Source organism: Trachymyrmex septentrionalis, unplaced genomic scaffold (genome assembly GCF_001594115.1).
Source record: "Trachymyrmex septentrionalis isolate Tsep2-gDNA-1 unplaced genomic scaffold, Tsep1.0 scaffold20, whole genome shotgun sequence".
NCBI lineage: Eukaryota > Metazoa > Arthropoda > Insecta > Hymenoptera > Formicidae > Trachymyrmex > Trachymyrmex septentrionalis.
The window spans coordinates 1,672,657-1,690,221 of record NW_017305180.1 but is presented as its reverse complement, the minus strand read 5'-3'; the positions used below and the strand labels follow the sequence as shown (position 1 = coordinate 1,690,221).

Here is a 17,565-nt window from a genome sequence, read left to right as displayed (position 1 = left end):
AAATAGTGCGAGTTTTTAACTCAATAGACTTATATAAACTTTAAATATTTTCAAGATATTAAAAAAAGGACATTTTGACGAACAGCTGTCATAAATTAATGGATCGAATAGATATATAGTTATAATTTTTTATAACCGATAAAATTTAGATTGTATTTCTAACTAATAATTACGTGCTTTACGTAATTATATGATTAATATAGAACCTACAGAAAATAAATAAAAGCAATTCAACGAAGACTTGTTATGCCTTCTTATATACGTAGATAAATACGTAGAATACGTAGGCAAGATCGAAATAATGTATAATAAATGACAATCATAAATCACTGTAAGTTACAATTTAAGCGCAATATACTCATTTATTATAATTTACATTAACTAAAATAAACATCAAAGACAAAAAAAATTAAGAAAAAAGAAACAATCACGGTTTTCACCATCTGTTTGATCCAAACAAAGCAATAAACCTTTTATCGGCAATAACTAATGGATGGGAAAAATCAAGAAAGAATATGAAGATGCTTGAGGAGAGTAGGAAAAATCACAGAAATTCTCACAAAAATCAACGATAAAGGGATATCACGTGCCATACCGTGTTGCATATGACAATAACAATTTGCTCAATAATGAGGACCGGAGATTAGGGGACACTCAACAGACAAAGAGACGTGCTTCGCTGTGACGTGTCGACGCCTCGTCGGATGGGAGCAGCGTCGGGAGTGCGGCAACAACACCTACGCATCGTAGCAGACACGCCGCGCCGGTACGGCAACAGTAAAACGGCAACACACTCCTCGAACTTCTATAGCGTGATCCGTAATTCTCTCCGCGACCTCCCAGACCCCGTTGCGGTGTATCCGAAGCCGCGTGGCGCTGGCTTCGTGTCTCGGAGGCGGCTGGACTCTTCCACCGTTACCACCGCCGCCAGCATCGTCGCACCACCACCATCCCCTGCTGACGGTCGACCGAGCGGCCGACTCTGACAGTGGCTCGGCCGACCGATGACAGCCGAGGCGTCAGTTCTCAGTGCGCCAGCGTGCCGTATGGAGCGGTCGCACGCGCGTTAACGTGCGGAGCAGTCCACGCGTGGACGGCCAGCTGTCAAATACTCTGTGCGTGTCGCTCCGACGATTCCGATGAATCCCGTTTAAGTGAATCATTGTTATCTATTCCGGGGTCAAGTGACCTGTGATCGTGCTACTGTATTCCTGATTTCCGCAGACCGTGTCTTTGTCACGCGATCCGCGCGTAATTCCCGTGCACGTAGTTTCCAAAAGATGTGCGTCGTCTTTGACATCACGAAACCGGCATTGAACGGTTTTTACCGAGAAGACATCCGGCGCGCGTATGTGATTTACTCGTAGAGAGAACGCGTCGCGAAAGGATACACTCTGTTCTCACTCCCGAAGACTGACGCACGAGGAGCAGCGCGATGACGGAACTGGCTAAGGAGGCGTTCACCTCCCGTAACTACCACCTGGCGGTCGAGCTGTACGAGCGATGTCTGAAACAACAAGGATCGAGCTACGAGGTGCTGCTTGGTTACGGTGACTCCTTGCTCAAGTGCGGTCGTGTCAAGGAGTCCATTGAGATCTACTCCAGATGCTCAACGGCGATGTCCGTGCCGGCCGACAGACTGAAACACCTGGCAACCGCGCTCCTGGAGGACATGATCGGTATTGGAACGAACCCCAGACGGAGGATCGAGACATCCTTCGCGTGTCCTTTGTGTGAAGGCGCTCTCTATCAGCCAATGACCGCCGGCTGTGGTCACACGTACTGCAGAAACTGCGTGGATCCGTCAAAGAACTGTCACGTATGTGGAGTTAAAATCGCTATTGTGAGTGAAACAAATGTGCTAGTGCAAAGACTCGTGGAGAAATGGTGGCCACGAGAAGTGGAGGCCAGTCGGGCGAGGCACGAGGGTGATATTCTCATGAGGAAGGGTCACCTAGGTCAAGCACTGGAGAGATACAACCTGGCAGTTCATCTCGGTAAGAAAATCACCTTATCTTCTTGTGGCGCATCTTTGTCTCTCGATGAATATTTATTGTATTTAAGTCGTATTTAACATATCAGTACTTTTTATCAATAACATGATGTACATACGCTTAAAAGTTTTATTTTATTGAATAGGATCGATTAGAAATAGAAAAAAGATTTTTATTGATTAGTAATTTTTAATTAACTTCTATTAATTATCTTCTGTGTTTTAATGATAAAAATATTTTACAGTTAGCAAACTTATAATATTTAGTCTTTACAGATAAAGAAATTTGTTTAAAAAAAATGAGACACATTTAATAAAAAACCTTATATCTAGTAGGAATTTTTGGCCACAAAAGTGAATTTAATTTCATAGATACAAAAGTCCTTTTCGATGCTTTTAAATATCTTTTAAATATCTTTCAGAGAATCTCTCTAATGTTTTATGTTGTTTAAGAAATAAAAAATGCTTACAAAAAGAAATATTAACTTAGGAAAAAATAATATAATTTAAAATAAAAAAATTTGTTACAAAAGAAATTATTATATTAAAATAGAATAGATTAAAAATTATAAGGTAAGACATTAATGATAATAATAATAAAAATATTTTGATATTACTTAATAAATATAACAATACCTAAAAAAAATATCTGAAACTATTGCTTAATGCAACTATGAATCATTATAATCTATCATCAAATTGTGATGTTTCCTATTTGAGTCACGTTGCTTATCAGTTTGGCGTATCGTATCAATGTCACAATTTCGATGAAGTCTTTTGAAACGCTTCTATGACTTATTTAATTTAAATTAAAATTAATTAATTCAACTGAGAGTTGTGTCAAATTTAATTATTTCCATACAACGGAATAACATTAGAAACGATTCTTAAAAAATCTGGCGACACTATTTTAAAATTTTTCTATTCTCGAACAAATGGTAAAAATATGAAGTGGTTATATAAAGATTATTACGAAACACCTAATCTGAATAATGTTTCAGGTGAGTCGATAGACTAAAAGTATATTGATTCATCATTCGCATTTTATAATCTGTCCCGATTTTTAATCAAAATCATGAACATTTAGCACTAAAAAAGCATTCTATTACGAAAGGACTACATTTCTATTTTATCTGGATTAATGCAAGTAGTTGCTTAAAGAATAGGATATATTTATGGATTTAATGTGGAAATATTAAACAGCAACAGAACAAAATTGTTGCAATTATGGCTAAAACCGGCACTCTTTTTAAATAGCAATTAATTAACGAAAACTATATAACAAAAGTGAGAACTCTATATATGTAAATTAACGCAAGAGAAATGTAACTCTATCGAAAATATTCCGGAGATTTACCTTCATATTATATATCATTTAAAAAATAATAGCGTTGTAATTATACATATATGTAATTTTATACCATTTATTATTTTATTTTGTATTTTACGTAAATTCTCGCCAAATTTTAATATCAAAAAACTAAGTATTGAAGAAACATATTAAAATGGTAATTTCAATTTAAAAAATAAGAAATACTCGTAATATAGATACAATACAATTCAAATAAGATATATGATTATAAAACAAAATATATGATTATAAAACAAAATTAACATAAAGAATCACAAAATTGTAAAACTCTGTATTAGATATAATAATATTAATTTAGACAAGTAATAATTTCTTCAAAATTTATATGATATAATTTTATAATCTTTTAATCATGCACTAGCAGAATGGAATAAAAGAATGAACAAACAATTGTACAAGACAAGTTTAAAATAAAAAAAGAAAAATTTTTAATAAAACTACCGTCTATATATATTTAAAAAAATTTTTTAACTATAATCAATTAAAAATATTTCAAAATCTACTAATTAATGCTATTTATAGCAAACTAATTTTTCTTTGGAAATAACGTCAGATCTAATGCAATTTTTTTCTCAATTTCTTTTACAAACTATTAAAAAAATAACGTTTTCTCTTTAATTTTTTTAGATATTAATTAAGAAATATTAAAAAACATATTATTGCATTTTAATAATACCGTATTTTTCCTTCTATATCTACACATGTTTTTATTCTTTCCTGCTAAGATTTATTTTTTTACTCATATAAGTTTTTTTCTCACTCGCTCTTCTGCAATTAGTCTTTTATCACTCCAAGCTAAAGAGACTTCGATTATTGACCTCGATATAATAAATTCACAGACATCTGTTTTCTCTGTCACTTAACATTTTAATTACAAATTCTATGACATTTAAAAATCGACTTTTTTGAAAATTGTACAGTAAACTATTATTTATTGCAATTTTATATTTTTCAATATTAAATAGATTGATAATTTTTACATAAATAAAATCTTTGTTTAAATGATTTGATGTAAAATTATCTTGGAAACATTTTGATATATTTTGAAAATATTTCTATATAAAATATTTAAAAGCAAGTCAATCAAACAACATATTAGTCGCGTTTATTATTTTATATATTACATTTGCAAATTAATATTAATGATAAAATTATAAACTTTATTTGTTGACTTATTAAATAAATATATTAAAACGTAAGAAATTATTCTTATAACATAAAATGTAACTATTATTCTATAAGGTTAAATATAAAAACTTATTACTTAGTTTTAAACAGACTTTTTATTAATTTTTATATTCATACAAAAAATCATCTAAAATTATAGACAGTTATCTCGCTTTTTTGATAAAATCTTGGTTAAAATATTTAGCATTGAGGATTTTGAACATATAATATTTCGAGAATATCGCTGATTTCTGGATATCATTTATGTTTGAACCCTATCTTTGTCAAAATTGCATCTGAAAAGTGATGTAGAAATGATTTTGTTTCTTGAAAAACAAGCAAAAGTTTCTGCGTTAGAGACGAATACCAGAGATTGGAATTGCGTTTGATGTTTAGCCCTTAACTGTTCTGTACGTGGAAAAATTTTATTTACTAAAATATTTTTTTTTTTTAGCTCTATCACGAAATATCTTATATATTTTATCTACAAATACAAAAAGCAAGTAAATGTTAAAAATAAATTATCGCATCAGTTACATACTGGAGAAGGCAAAAAACAAATAGTGAGATAGGTCAACAAATGATATGTTTCTAGATATATATAAACTTGATAATTGTTTAATAATTCTATAATTATATATTTGCAAAGATAAACATTCTACATGACTTAATTTTTCATTAACAGTTAAAAATTATCAAATTTTATGTTTATTGAGGTTTACCCTTAATTTTTATCATTCATTATATTAACTGTTTCCAAAATAAGTAAGTATATTGATTCTATTTTTAATATAATTATTCTTCACGGAAATTCCATTTACTAACTGGTATTCTAAATAATTAAAAGTAAAAGAATCAAAAGTAAAACCGATAGTCATATCAAGAAAAAAAGAAAATAAGATATAAATGTACATCAATCTTGCATATCCATCTTATTTTTAAATTAATAAATAGATTAATTGAATTAGATTGTCATATATATATATATACACTGTTACTATACCTTGTATTTTTTTCTTGTTTTTCTTTTTAATAATCGTTACTTATAATAATTTGTATATATAACTGTCATTGTGATAAGATAAGAAGAATCAAATTGAGTACTGAAATCCGTATTCTTTTGTGCATACTCGAGTGCACCGAATGTGTGTAAAGTGCGTGGAAAGGGAGGTCTCCGCGTTCGACTGCGACGATCACGACGACAACGCCGTTAAGTTCACGGCCAGTCCGAAGCGGTTCTTACATAACGTTTCTTGGAGATATCGGTTTGAATCGACGACGTCCCATCCGGAGACACGCTACGTCTATTCTATGAGATATATCGTATAAATATTTACGCGTTCTGCATCCATTCCTCACGCCTTTTAATGTTTAACTTGCAAAACTATATTTTGGAATACAAAATTTTTCTTTCCTCTTCGCACTACATGTACTATTTTTGTGGATCGCGGACAACATAACGTATAGTTAATTATATGCGTAAACGTATAATTAATCATATTCACTTTTACCATTTTTGGTTAAAAATTCTAAATATTATTTATATCGCATAAGAAAATATTCATAATACCTTCCCCATTTTTTTAAATTTATTGTTTCCAAACTGTAGAAAAAAATCTATCTTAAAAACATTTTTTTTTAAATAGATATATAAACATATATATATAATTGAGAGTGTGACAACAAAAAATTTGTGATAATTAAAAATTATAATACTGAAATTTAACAACATTATTAATTCTAATTAACGTCAAGTTAATATATTTAAAATAACTTTTACTGCGAACTATATGGCTGTATGATCGATCGCGTCATCTCAACCTTCTTTGTGTCGATTTTTGAAGCGCATTATAGTTATCTATCTCTCTCTTTGAGGCTATCAAGCAACAGAATTACCGAGAACAATAACGCATATACGCGATAACAAGTGAGCGCTTCATGACTAATCGACCTCGCCAAGATCGTCCTTGTTATCTTTGTCATCACGCGTACCTTGAAATAAGATCTCTTGTGAGAAAAATATTTAAGGGATTATACATTGCAACACGTATTTTATTAGGTTTTCGTCACTTAAGTTTATTTACAGTGATGTCGATAGTAAGATTTTAACAAACATAAATTCAAGAATCATTTAAAAAGGTTTCTGTCATCAACAATTCATAACGGGAATAAAATATTTGATGAACACATGAGAAGTACAATATAAAAAAAATTATATAAGTGTATAACAGTGTAAGAATTTTGGTAAAAAACGAATGTATGCAAATATGCAAATATAAAACATAAGCTACTGCATCGATGTATTTGATATTTTGAATTGGAAAGAATGAAACTAGAGAAAAAGAAGAGAAAAAGATGTACAATGATTGTAAACCAATGTAAACAAACTCAATAAACGCAATGATAATCGCAGTATAGCGGTATAAGATTTCCTCGATAAATGCGATTAACGAGTGACGTAGTTGTTTACATGCATGTGACGCGTAAATATTGCATGTAGCATTGGATCGGAATCTTCGTGAATATATTACACTACACAATAAATCGTCGAGTTACAACGCAAAAATTACGTAAAGCGACATTATCACTCACATGTTTAACAGGAGCAGTTTTACGTAGAAATGAAATTTTAAAGATCGAGAAAGAAGATCTCCCTAGCGAAGGAAGGGAAGGGAATAGTAGGAATAAAACAGGTTATATGTATATGAATACGGTAGCCACGCCGCCCTACTTGGTCGCACCTGCATCGTTCACCTGGTCTACAGGTTGATTACGGTAGTTTTAATAACGATCTTCAGTGATGCCGTACTCTGTACTTTAGAACGAAACTCGTTGGCACGAAAGAAAATGTATCTTATTTCGTCATTAAATTATATAATAGGTGAAGAAATAATTACAGTTAAATCCTTTGCATGAAATTCTTTGTCTTAAGAATCTTCGGAAATTTTTAAAAATGAAATATTTAAAATATATGATTATTTATTAGAAATCACTGAGAATTTAATTTGAAATTTTTAAATTAAAAAACTTTTAAATCGTTTTGTTATAAAAAATTTATACAAAAAATAAAAAATTAAACTGTATTAAATATAAGTATATATATATATAATAGTATTTACATATTAAATATAAATGAGATACTTAAAAATAAAAATCACAAACAAGTATAAATAATAAAAAAATTGTAAGTTTGAATAAAAGAATAATTCTATTTTTCTTCTCCGAAACATTCCGGTATTGCAGACATCGATGATCTAGTTGAAAACATCTTCGTCAACAGACGAGAATGCCAGAGACACTCAATTTAGTCTGACTAATTTGTTATTTTAATCGGTATAAGTTTTCTCTATATCCAGTATATTCAGTTTACATTTAAAAAATACAATGTATTATTTTTTAAATTGCAAAGTTACATAGAATAAAATAATATTGTACTATGTAATTTATCAAATAACAATGAAAGTATACGTCACAATTTGAAACACAAAGAAATTGAAAAATATTGAAATATTATTTCTAATTTATAAAATATAATCGATTGTGTAGATTACGTGCTGCATTAATCAGATTTTAATTTAAAAGTCCCTTAATATTTAAAGCAAACACTAGTCTTTTCTTTTTACTTTCTTTTTAAAATAAAATTGGAGTTGAATCTATTACTATGCAATATAAAAATTAACTTTGATGAAAAATAGTTTTTCTCTTTTATTCTATTATATATCCATATAGCCATTTTCATAATTATCTTCATCTTTCTTTCCTTCTTTGGAATTCGTAATTGGTTGGGAATCGCTGTTTAAAGAATGCCACCCACAAGCGCATTTCGTCAAGACCGATACTCGTCTCTCCACATATTCGCGAATCTCGGAGTTTCGTTTCTCTAAAGGAAGCTATAATTAAATTCGACGCGCCGCTGCGCTTATATAGTACAAATTTAGCGTGTGTCGCGTCGCGTCGCGCCGGTGCAACGTGCTCGACGAAATAAAAGCGATGACAGGCTACGAGAAGGAGTGCGCTTTTACGCTCCTTAACTATGCACGCGAGCTCCATATATCGGACTCACTTATATAATGATCATCGACGCTGCTTTTCTCGCCGCCGATAAGCGTCGCAAAATTACACCGGTAGATTTAATAGCTACAGCTAAGCGATTCACGTCCGATGTCATTGTTCTAGGCATGCAAATTAAATCATTTAATTGTTAAATTGACTTTTGTTAATTGTTAAATGTTTTCCATTTCGGAATGTTTCCCTGAAAATCTTACAATTTCTTTTATAATTGATTTAAATTTATATTCACGTAAACCTAATTGTAATTAGAAACATATAAGAAATTTTAAATTATTATATTTGAATCAGATTCTCATCTAATTTTTACAAAAATTTTTTACTATTGCATATGATTATACATACAAAAAAATTCTTATATATGCATTTTATTTATTTCTTATTACTTAAAAACGAAAAAAGGAGATTAATGATTAAATTTCATATAATGATAAAATGATATAGAATACTTTTTTTAAAATTATCTTTTGTTATCGATGTAGTATGTTTATTGTTTAAACTATGTATATTGCGTTTATCAATACGGTACATATCAACATCAAAAGTCTTTCAATACAAAGTGCTTATGCAAGATTAAACGTGACATTAAGCTGCGTGTGGCGACAGGCACTATTTCAAATTATTATAAATACACTTTTAGCCGCGTTTGTTTTTTATAAACATAGAATCGAATATATTTTCCAAAATAAACTGATACTGAATGCATTGTACAATGCAACAATCGCTACAAATTCAATAATTATTCAATAATTTTAAGTTTTTTATTATTTGCATCTTTTTAATATTATTTTTGTTATATTATTTTATAGATAATTAAAAAATTTAATATACATGGCTTTTTACGTTATATTTAAAACATTTTAATAAATGTTAAATTTAGTTACTCATTGAGAGAAGGTATTTGAATTTCTATTAAAGAAAAAAAATTTTTTCAAAAAATAATATTATATATAAACAAAGAATATTTATTTGTCCTATTTAATTTTAACAAAAAATTATTCCGTTAATATTTTTAATTAAATTGTTGTTTTTAGTCATACTTAACTTTATATTGATTAAAAGCTGTTTCAAATCCGTATAAATTGGGGCCATAGCAATCTGTCGATGACCCAATTTAATTTCTTCCAGTAGATCACAAATAGCTCTTCATGTATCATTTTCTACTTCGATCAATGCTGCAATAGTCGAGTAAAGACTTGCTTGACATAGTCGTGCTGAGCACTGTTGAACTTACGCTATAAATAACGTGAACAATAGCGCAATGTTACAAAACGCGTTAAAAGCTTTCGACGCATTAAAGCAAATTTAACTTTAGCGCCTAAATCAAATAAAATAATAGAAATAGATAAATGTTTAGTTGTAAAGAAACATACTTATTTTATACATTCGTGCAGTATAAATTACAAAAAAGTTCCTTTTAATTATCTTAAAGTATATCCTATATTATAATAAAATCCACAATTACACGCGTCTGCCTAACATTTTTTTTTTAATGGAAGAATAATTTCAAACGCGCATTAAAAAATGTATTCCTTTTCATGGAAGATTTGAAGAAAGATCTCGGAAGGAAATATTTTCTGTACCTCAAAACACGCTAAACTGCGGGCGTGCATCTCAAGAAACCTCGTGAATCCCTATTCGGCACGTGCATGGATCTCTGCCAAATCCGAGATGTCATCGTCTATTCGAGTCATACTCGGTCCCGCAGGAGAAGCTGTCACACGCGAGGACGCGACTCCGGCAGGTCCTATCGAATCAAGGACGCGATCTCGTAGTGCTTCAACAATTTGCAAAAAGAGCAATGAGAGCAATTTTCGGGTCAGGGCCGCGCCAATCTCTGACGAGAAAAGACCTCGAGGGGAGACTTATTTTTGAGCGAGTTCGTGCTCTCTCACTGCTTTATTTGGTTTATTTTGCAATTTTTGCGGCGAATTATAACGGTTATAAATATTATAAATATTTTTATCTTTTCTTGTGTTATATTTTTTCTTGTTTCTTTTTTAAATCTAGAACAAAATTCTTTATCTTCTGAAGAGAAATATAGTTTTAACATATTGAATTGATTGATAATTAAGATAAATTGTGCCTTGGGATAAAAGTAAAATATGAACCGATGTGCAGACGTTATTACGTTTGGACAGATTTATCGAGTAATGAGTTTCAACGATAATTCACGTAGAAGACGTCTTTACGATCTACTAATTGTAAGTTACTTATGATTGTCTCTTTTTAACGATAATTTATATTTAGGTTGAAAAAATATAAAATATGTGCATATATTTCGTCTTGTCATTTTCAGCTCAATTCTTAAATAAATTATTATCTTAATTTAATATATTAAAACTGATCTTTCGTTAATTTAAAACTTAGTAAATTGTGACTATTGTCCAGCTTGTAACATTAAAAGTGACACAATGTGTGTATAACATGACAGCAAATAAGACGAGCTATGTCGGAGAAAAGCATGCTATCTTATTGCATGAATCACGCGATAGTTTATTTAGATTTAGCTTTAATTCAATTATCACATAATAAATTATTTCTAAAATTACTTTTAAATTACTTTAAATTAAAAAACTTATATTTTATTTGATCTGATTTATGCGTGATATAATATTATATTTAATTTCTTTGTTTAATTATGTTTAGCAAATGACAATATTTATATAAATTAAAGTAATAAATTGTTTCATTTTTCGATTTTTATAATAACTTCTTTTGTGGTGTACTACGTGATTATATAAGGCTTTAAAGCCGGCCTATCATCAATACATGTTCAGAAAAACTAATCTTATCAAAGAATAATACCATGAAAATTTGCACAATGTTTTAACTTGAATATCTTTTACACATGGTCATATGGTTGTTCTGGTAGTTGAGAATTAAATTTTATATGTTACAAAAATTAAGATAGAACCAGCTCTATTCAACATATCTCAAATATCAAAATATATCTATATATTTACAAGATATTCATTTGAAAATGAATAATTGTATAGATTTTACATACAAATTATAATCATATAGATCTAATTATGTAAATTTTCAGATATATATTCAATAAATTAATATCGTTTATGATTCCTTTCTTAAGGACATGCGCGTTATATGGAGGATTAAACATATCAATGTTCTTAATTAAAGCCAAATATATAATATACGTCATATCTGTATAAAGAATAATTACGCGACGCAAACGTCACTTCTTTGCAGACACAAACCGAGACATTAAGATTTAAAACGCCAAAATAAAAGGAAAAAAATGCAAGATTATTTTTGAATTTAAGGTATATTATTGCAAGATGACTAATTAAGAAAAACGAGTAGTTTACGACGTCCGTAAAATGCCGTTGATAAAAGTAGGTCGTGTCCTCATTCCCTCTTCAATCTTTCATCCATCAATCGAAACTCGAATCGTTTCATATTAAATATTACTATACAACATATATTTAAATAAAATTATTAATTATTGGTCTCATAAATTTTAAACACTATTAATTATCACAATTGTTAAAAAAATTAAAAACACGGAAAAAAGATAACAAGTAGAAAAAAAAATTTGTTTACATACAATTTTACTGAAGTATAAATGAAAAAGACACAATAATAAGTACAATTGATAATTCTATAGATTTTTCTATATAATAGAATGACTAAGTAAAAATAATAAATTTTTTTTTATAAATTTTGAGGTAATATCAAAATTATTACATCACGAAAACAAATTGTACAAACTTTATTGCTTAAATCATTTAATTATTTCTTATTTCTTTCTTAATTTTACTGCTTACTGTTTACTCATTATTTTTTATTAGAAATTACTATTTTACTACTAAAAACTAAGATATTTTTGAAACTCTTAAACAATATTCCATTAAATATTATTTCGGTAATAATATTTATCATCCATGAAAATTAAATAATAAACTGAACATTGTATCGTAAAAAATTATAGCTTTATTAGCAACTGCCGCAACTGGTATATTCATAGACTTGTGTCAAAAGCCAGCATATCCGTTACTGCACTGAAAAAAGAAGTGTTTAATTTTGAGGTATTAAAATGTTTTATTCTTGTCTCCATTTTTTAAACACTTAAAAATATTTTAGTTTTAAACTTTTTTAATAGACAAAACGCATAGTGTTTTAAATCCAAATACGTAGTGTTTTGTCCATTGGAAAAGTTTAAAACTAAAACATCTTTAAGTATTTAAATTGGGGACAAGAATAAAACACATTATTTTTTACAGTGTGGTATTTACTTACTACATTAATATCATCTTCCTGATAGATACAATTTATTTGATTTTACAGAAGTATTACTTACGCATTTTTATGTTAAATAAATTTTTAAGAAAGTTAGATACTCTTAATCAAGTATCTACAATTAAATCTGAAAAACGAATTTATCTATAATTTCCATTTAATTATATTTTGAAATGACTACATAATTCATCAACTTTTTATTGGCAAATCCCTGAAATATCATTTATTGCCACAGTCTCATTATATAATAAACGCAATGTTATTAATTAATTTTTTCAAACTCCCGTTTTTCAATCTCCTCACATTTGCGACGCGATTGATCTCACGACATTTAGCCTCTAAATATCTAGTGAGACACTTTTACATGTGCAATTATTGATCTTTTTTCGAGAACTCGCACGTCAGAATTGCGAGTTCTCCCACGACTTTTGCCCGCGATCGCTTGTTACGCGATCAATATATATACATAATAACAGCGTCATGCCCGAGCGAGTCCGGCTCTTGCAAATCCGCGAGTGCGTTTCGGTTGTGCAATTACCGCGAAGCGAAATTAATCCGTCGCAGGCGCAGTCGATTTATGTCAAGGCGACGACAGAACAGCAATCTATACGCCAATTTCTCGTATTCGAGGGTGGCACAGACGAAAGTGCCAGAAACAGTGCGTGCAAGATGCTATTTTCAGATTTTTATCCTATAATGTTAATCCTAAAAATACATTAGAGTCCAAAAGAGCAACAATATGCTCACAAGTGTTGACAAATATACCTGTTCTTATAGTATATATATAATACTTCAATGTAACATAATTTTAAATTTTATTTTTTGTACTTTTATTAGTTAGTACATAAAATAATAATTCTTCTGATAAAATTTCAAATAGTAACTTTATAATTATTATAACTATAATTATATATAACTAATTATTATAACTTTATAATTATTATATTTGTGATAATAATCCTTCATCCGCACGTTTACTATTATAATTGTTTACGTTTAACATTTAAAACGTAGGCCAAGGAAACTTAAAATATATTATCATTATATTTTAGCAATTGATAAATTCACTCTATTATGTATTATTTTAAAATAACTTTAAATTTGCAACTTCCAGGAATAAAATTTATTTTTTTTATACAAATAAAAAATTTTTTTAAATTTATTAATATACAAATACTTTTAATTTAGAATTTTTAAGTTAGAAACCTGAGAAATAAAAGAATCTTGCTCTTTCTCACATAGTAATAAATCATTTATATGCATATTATTAGAGAATTTTTATTTTTTCATGCTGAATATCTTCTCAACGTGTAATAGAATAAATTCGTCTCCGACAAATGTAAATGTAATATCATAGTTCCGGTCCTTGTGGACGAAGCGATAATCAACAACAACGCAGAGGGTCTCACGAGGTTGCTTCTATCAATGCAGGGTGCTTAAATTGATTTAGCTGCTTGAACTCTTACGTATTTTCTAATTGAGTCCGATTACGACTCGCTTCGCGAGAGGCGCAGTACTGAATTACACAATATATTGGCTGAAAGCATCTTTGCGCTATGTTGCTGTGCTTGATATGCACAAATTACAGTTAAATTGTACTCGTGATTTGTTGTTTCAATTACATTTATCTTACAAACATTTAATACAAATAAATAAATGTGCATATATGTAAATCTTAACAATAAGTATCATCGCAATTCCTGCAGTTTTTATTTATAAATATTTTGTAACATACTAAAAACTATATATTATTTAATATTATTATTTATGTTAACAGATATCTTTAGTCGATAGTGCTGCCTTTATGTGTGTGTGATAGAAAGCTACTTTGAAGATTTATTACTATGCATGACGAAATTATGTATAGTCCACAATTGTATGTTATACATACAAACAATTCAAGATACCTGTAATCTCGATTAATTATTCACTGTTAGCAACAAAAATACACATATCATAATGCAAGCATAAATGAAATTACAAATTTTATTTAAAATTATTAATATCATTATTAAATTGTAAAAACATACATTAAAAATCTTACTTTAATATTAATATTTGTTATTTTTGAAAGAAATAGTACATTTTTTAAGCATCCAATCCCTTAAAAAAAATATATATAATAAAACATTTATATTAAAAAAATAATTTATTGTTAATATATACTATGTATACATACACACACACACACACACACACACACACACACACACACACACACACACACACACACACACACACACACACACACATACACATACATACATATATGTATAATATATTTAAAATTACATTATTTCATTTTTTGACAATATTTATGTGTATGATTTTCCATCTTCTTAAGAACAATCTTCTTAATTATTTAAAAATAATAAGTAATCTTTTAACAAATTACAATACATTATTATCCTTGGAACTCAAAAGTGACTTGACCAGAGACACAAATATATAAGCGTCGTGATTACAACGCGATCCAAGAACAATACAAAATAGAGTACAAACGATCCCAACGACTAAATCTGACTTTCGCATTGGGGGGTCTTGCTGTCGGCTTGACTGAGTCACCACGGGGCAATCCGAATTAGTCACGCCTGACACGACAACGAAAATTTGATCGAGTCGACGTTAATAGGAAATCCATGAGGAAATGAACAAATAGCCGCGAATCGATCCGGATTTAAATCCGAGTTTCGCAGCGAATGTTGCGCCCACTCGAAATTGTGATGATCTGGACAAATTACGTAAGACAATCGCGATTTGTTCTTACTCATTCACCGTTCTAAACGTGCGCGCACATTAATTCGTGATTCATCATTTAATTCAGCGGAAGCATTTCCTAATCGAGAGAGTAATATATGCCTTGAAAAGAATCGTCACCTTCTTTCCGAGTAAATTGTCTCGACTTGCATTATTAAATTAATTAAAAAGTTTCATAGGGCGAGAGTGTTATAAAATGTAGAACATATTTTAAAAGATCAATAAGCACAGTACTATTATTTAGTTGAAAGAAATTTAATTATAATTTAAATTATATTAAACTATTTACGTGTACTAAAACTGTACAGGTAACTATACAGCTAATAATAAAAAAATACTACAACTAGAAATATATTATTCACAAAAATTATTCTCTATATAAAAATTACTACAATAATGAATAATTGTAATAATGACAGGATACTATATCATCTTATAATTTAATTTACGTAATGTTGGCAATTATTCACAATATAATGATTATTATGATTTAGTTACTTAGTAAATGCTATCATTTACTACGCGCTTAATTATTATAAATAACTTTAAATTTTGTGTAATATCAATTTTACTATCCATGATTATCAATAATTTAAATAAAAAATGATATATAATTACACGTTATATAATTATTAAATAAATTATATGTTATACATACATTTATGTCCATATTAACGTCAATTATTTATAATATTATGTTTTAATAATATATTAATAAAACGAGAAAAAAAATTATTTTTCATGTAAGAAACTATTGTAATATTATATAATTAGGTTACGTACTTTTGCAAAAAATTCTTATTATAAAAATGAAGAAGATATTATATTCTAAATATTTAAAAGCAATCGTATTTCTTTGTGTATTTTAATATAACATATTATTTGCTTTTAATTTAATTGTTATATCAGCACTTTAAAATTTAATGTCGATAAATTTAAATTTTTAATGTAGAGTGCTCGTGGTTTTTCTGTTTTACCATACATAATATAGCACATTGTGAAGAAAAGGTCGAGCATGTATGCTCTGGGCGTTTTCCGATGTTCAACGATAAAGACTATTCGGAAAACGCAACTGGGTCACAGTGACACGCAACTTATTTTTTTCTTCACCGACTCGTATTTTTTTTGTATACGTATTTAGCCTTCTCCTTTATTTGGTATGTCGTAATAGATTGCCGCAGAGAGAACTGGAATCCGCCATTCCTCTTTTCGCCTTGCAATCGGAAACAACAGATTACAACACACCTTCCTACCTTCATTCGAATCGACCTATCTTTTACATTTCAGATATTACATAATAGTGGAGAATGTTATGGCTAAAGAGTTAAGTAATAATTATCTAACTTTAGTCAATTATAAACCAGAGTTGAGATTAAATAAGATATAAAAGATATATTAATAAGAAATTTATAATAAAGTGCATATAAAGTAATACGCTTCAATGCAATAACATAATGTAAACTCGCAAGAGTCAATAAGAAATTGAGAATGTTCCCATGTAAGCGCATTCTGTGTATACTGCCTGCCACGTAAACATTTAACAAATAATTAACAAATAATACTTATTAGACACTGATAAAAATAAATTCCTGATAAACGTATATTTTTATTCTTAAATGCTATTTATTTTCATTTAAGTATAAAATGTTCTCTTCAATTATAAATGTTCACTAGCATCAATAATAAATAGATTTACGAAAAGTATATTTTCTTAAAATTGTATTCTTGTTTCTAAAATCATTATATGGTTCTAATAATCGCATTATTTACAAACTATTTATTCTTGGATTAAGAATTACAAATTTGAAAATTTGCCGACAGGCGATAACAGTGTATATAAGGGCCCCTCAGTAATAATAATTAAGATATCGGAAGTACATAGGTGTAATGAATGACGATTGACGGTGGTTTTGTGAGTGAATTGTTTGTGGAACATACCTCTAAA

General features: G+C 29.1%; 1 protein-coding gene across 1 annotated transcript in view; it reads left to right on the top strand.

The window, feature by feature from the left end:
* The first annotated feature begins 1,020 nt into the window (after positions 1 to 1,020).
* Positions 1,021 to 17,565, top strand: part of LOC108747857 (LON peptidase N-terminal domain and RING finger protein 3) — a 41,998-nt gene continuing 25,453 nt past the window's right edge. The window contains exon 1 of the mRNA XM_018485738.1: positions 1,021 to 1,997. Within this exon, the coding sequence (XP_018341240.1) occupies positions 1,436 to 1,997 (562 nt within the window). The 5' untranslated portion in view covers positions 1,021 to 1,435. The remainder of the gene's footprint in view (positions 1,998 to 17,565) is intronic.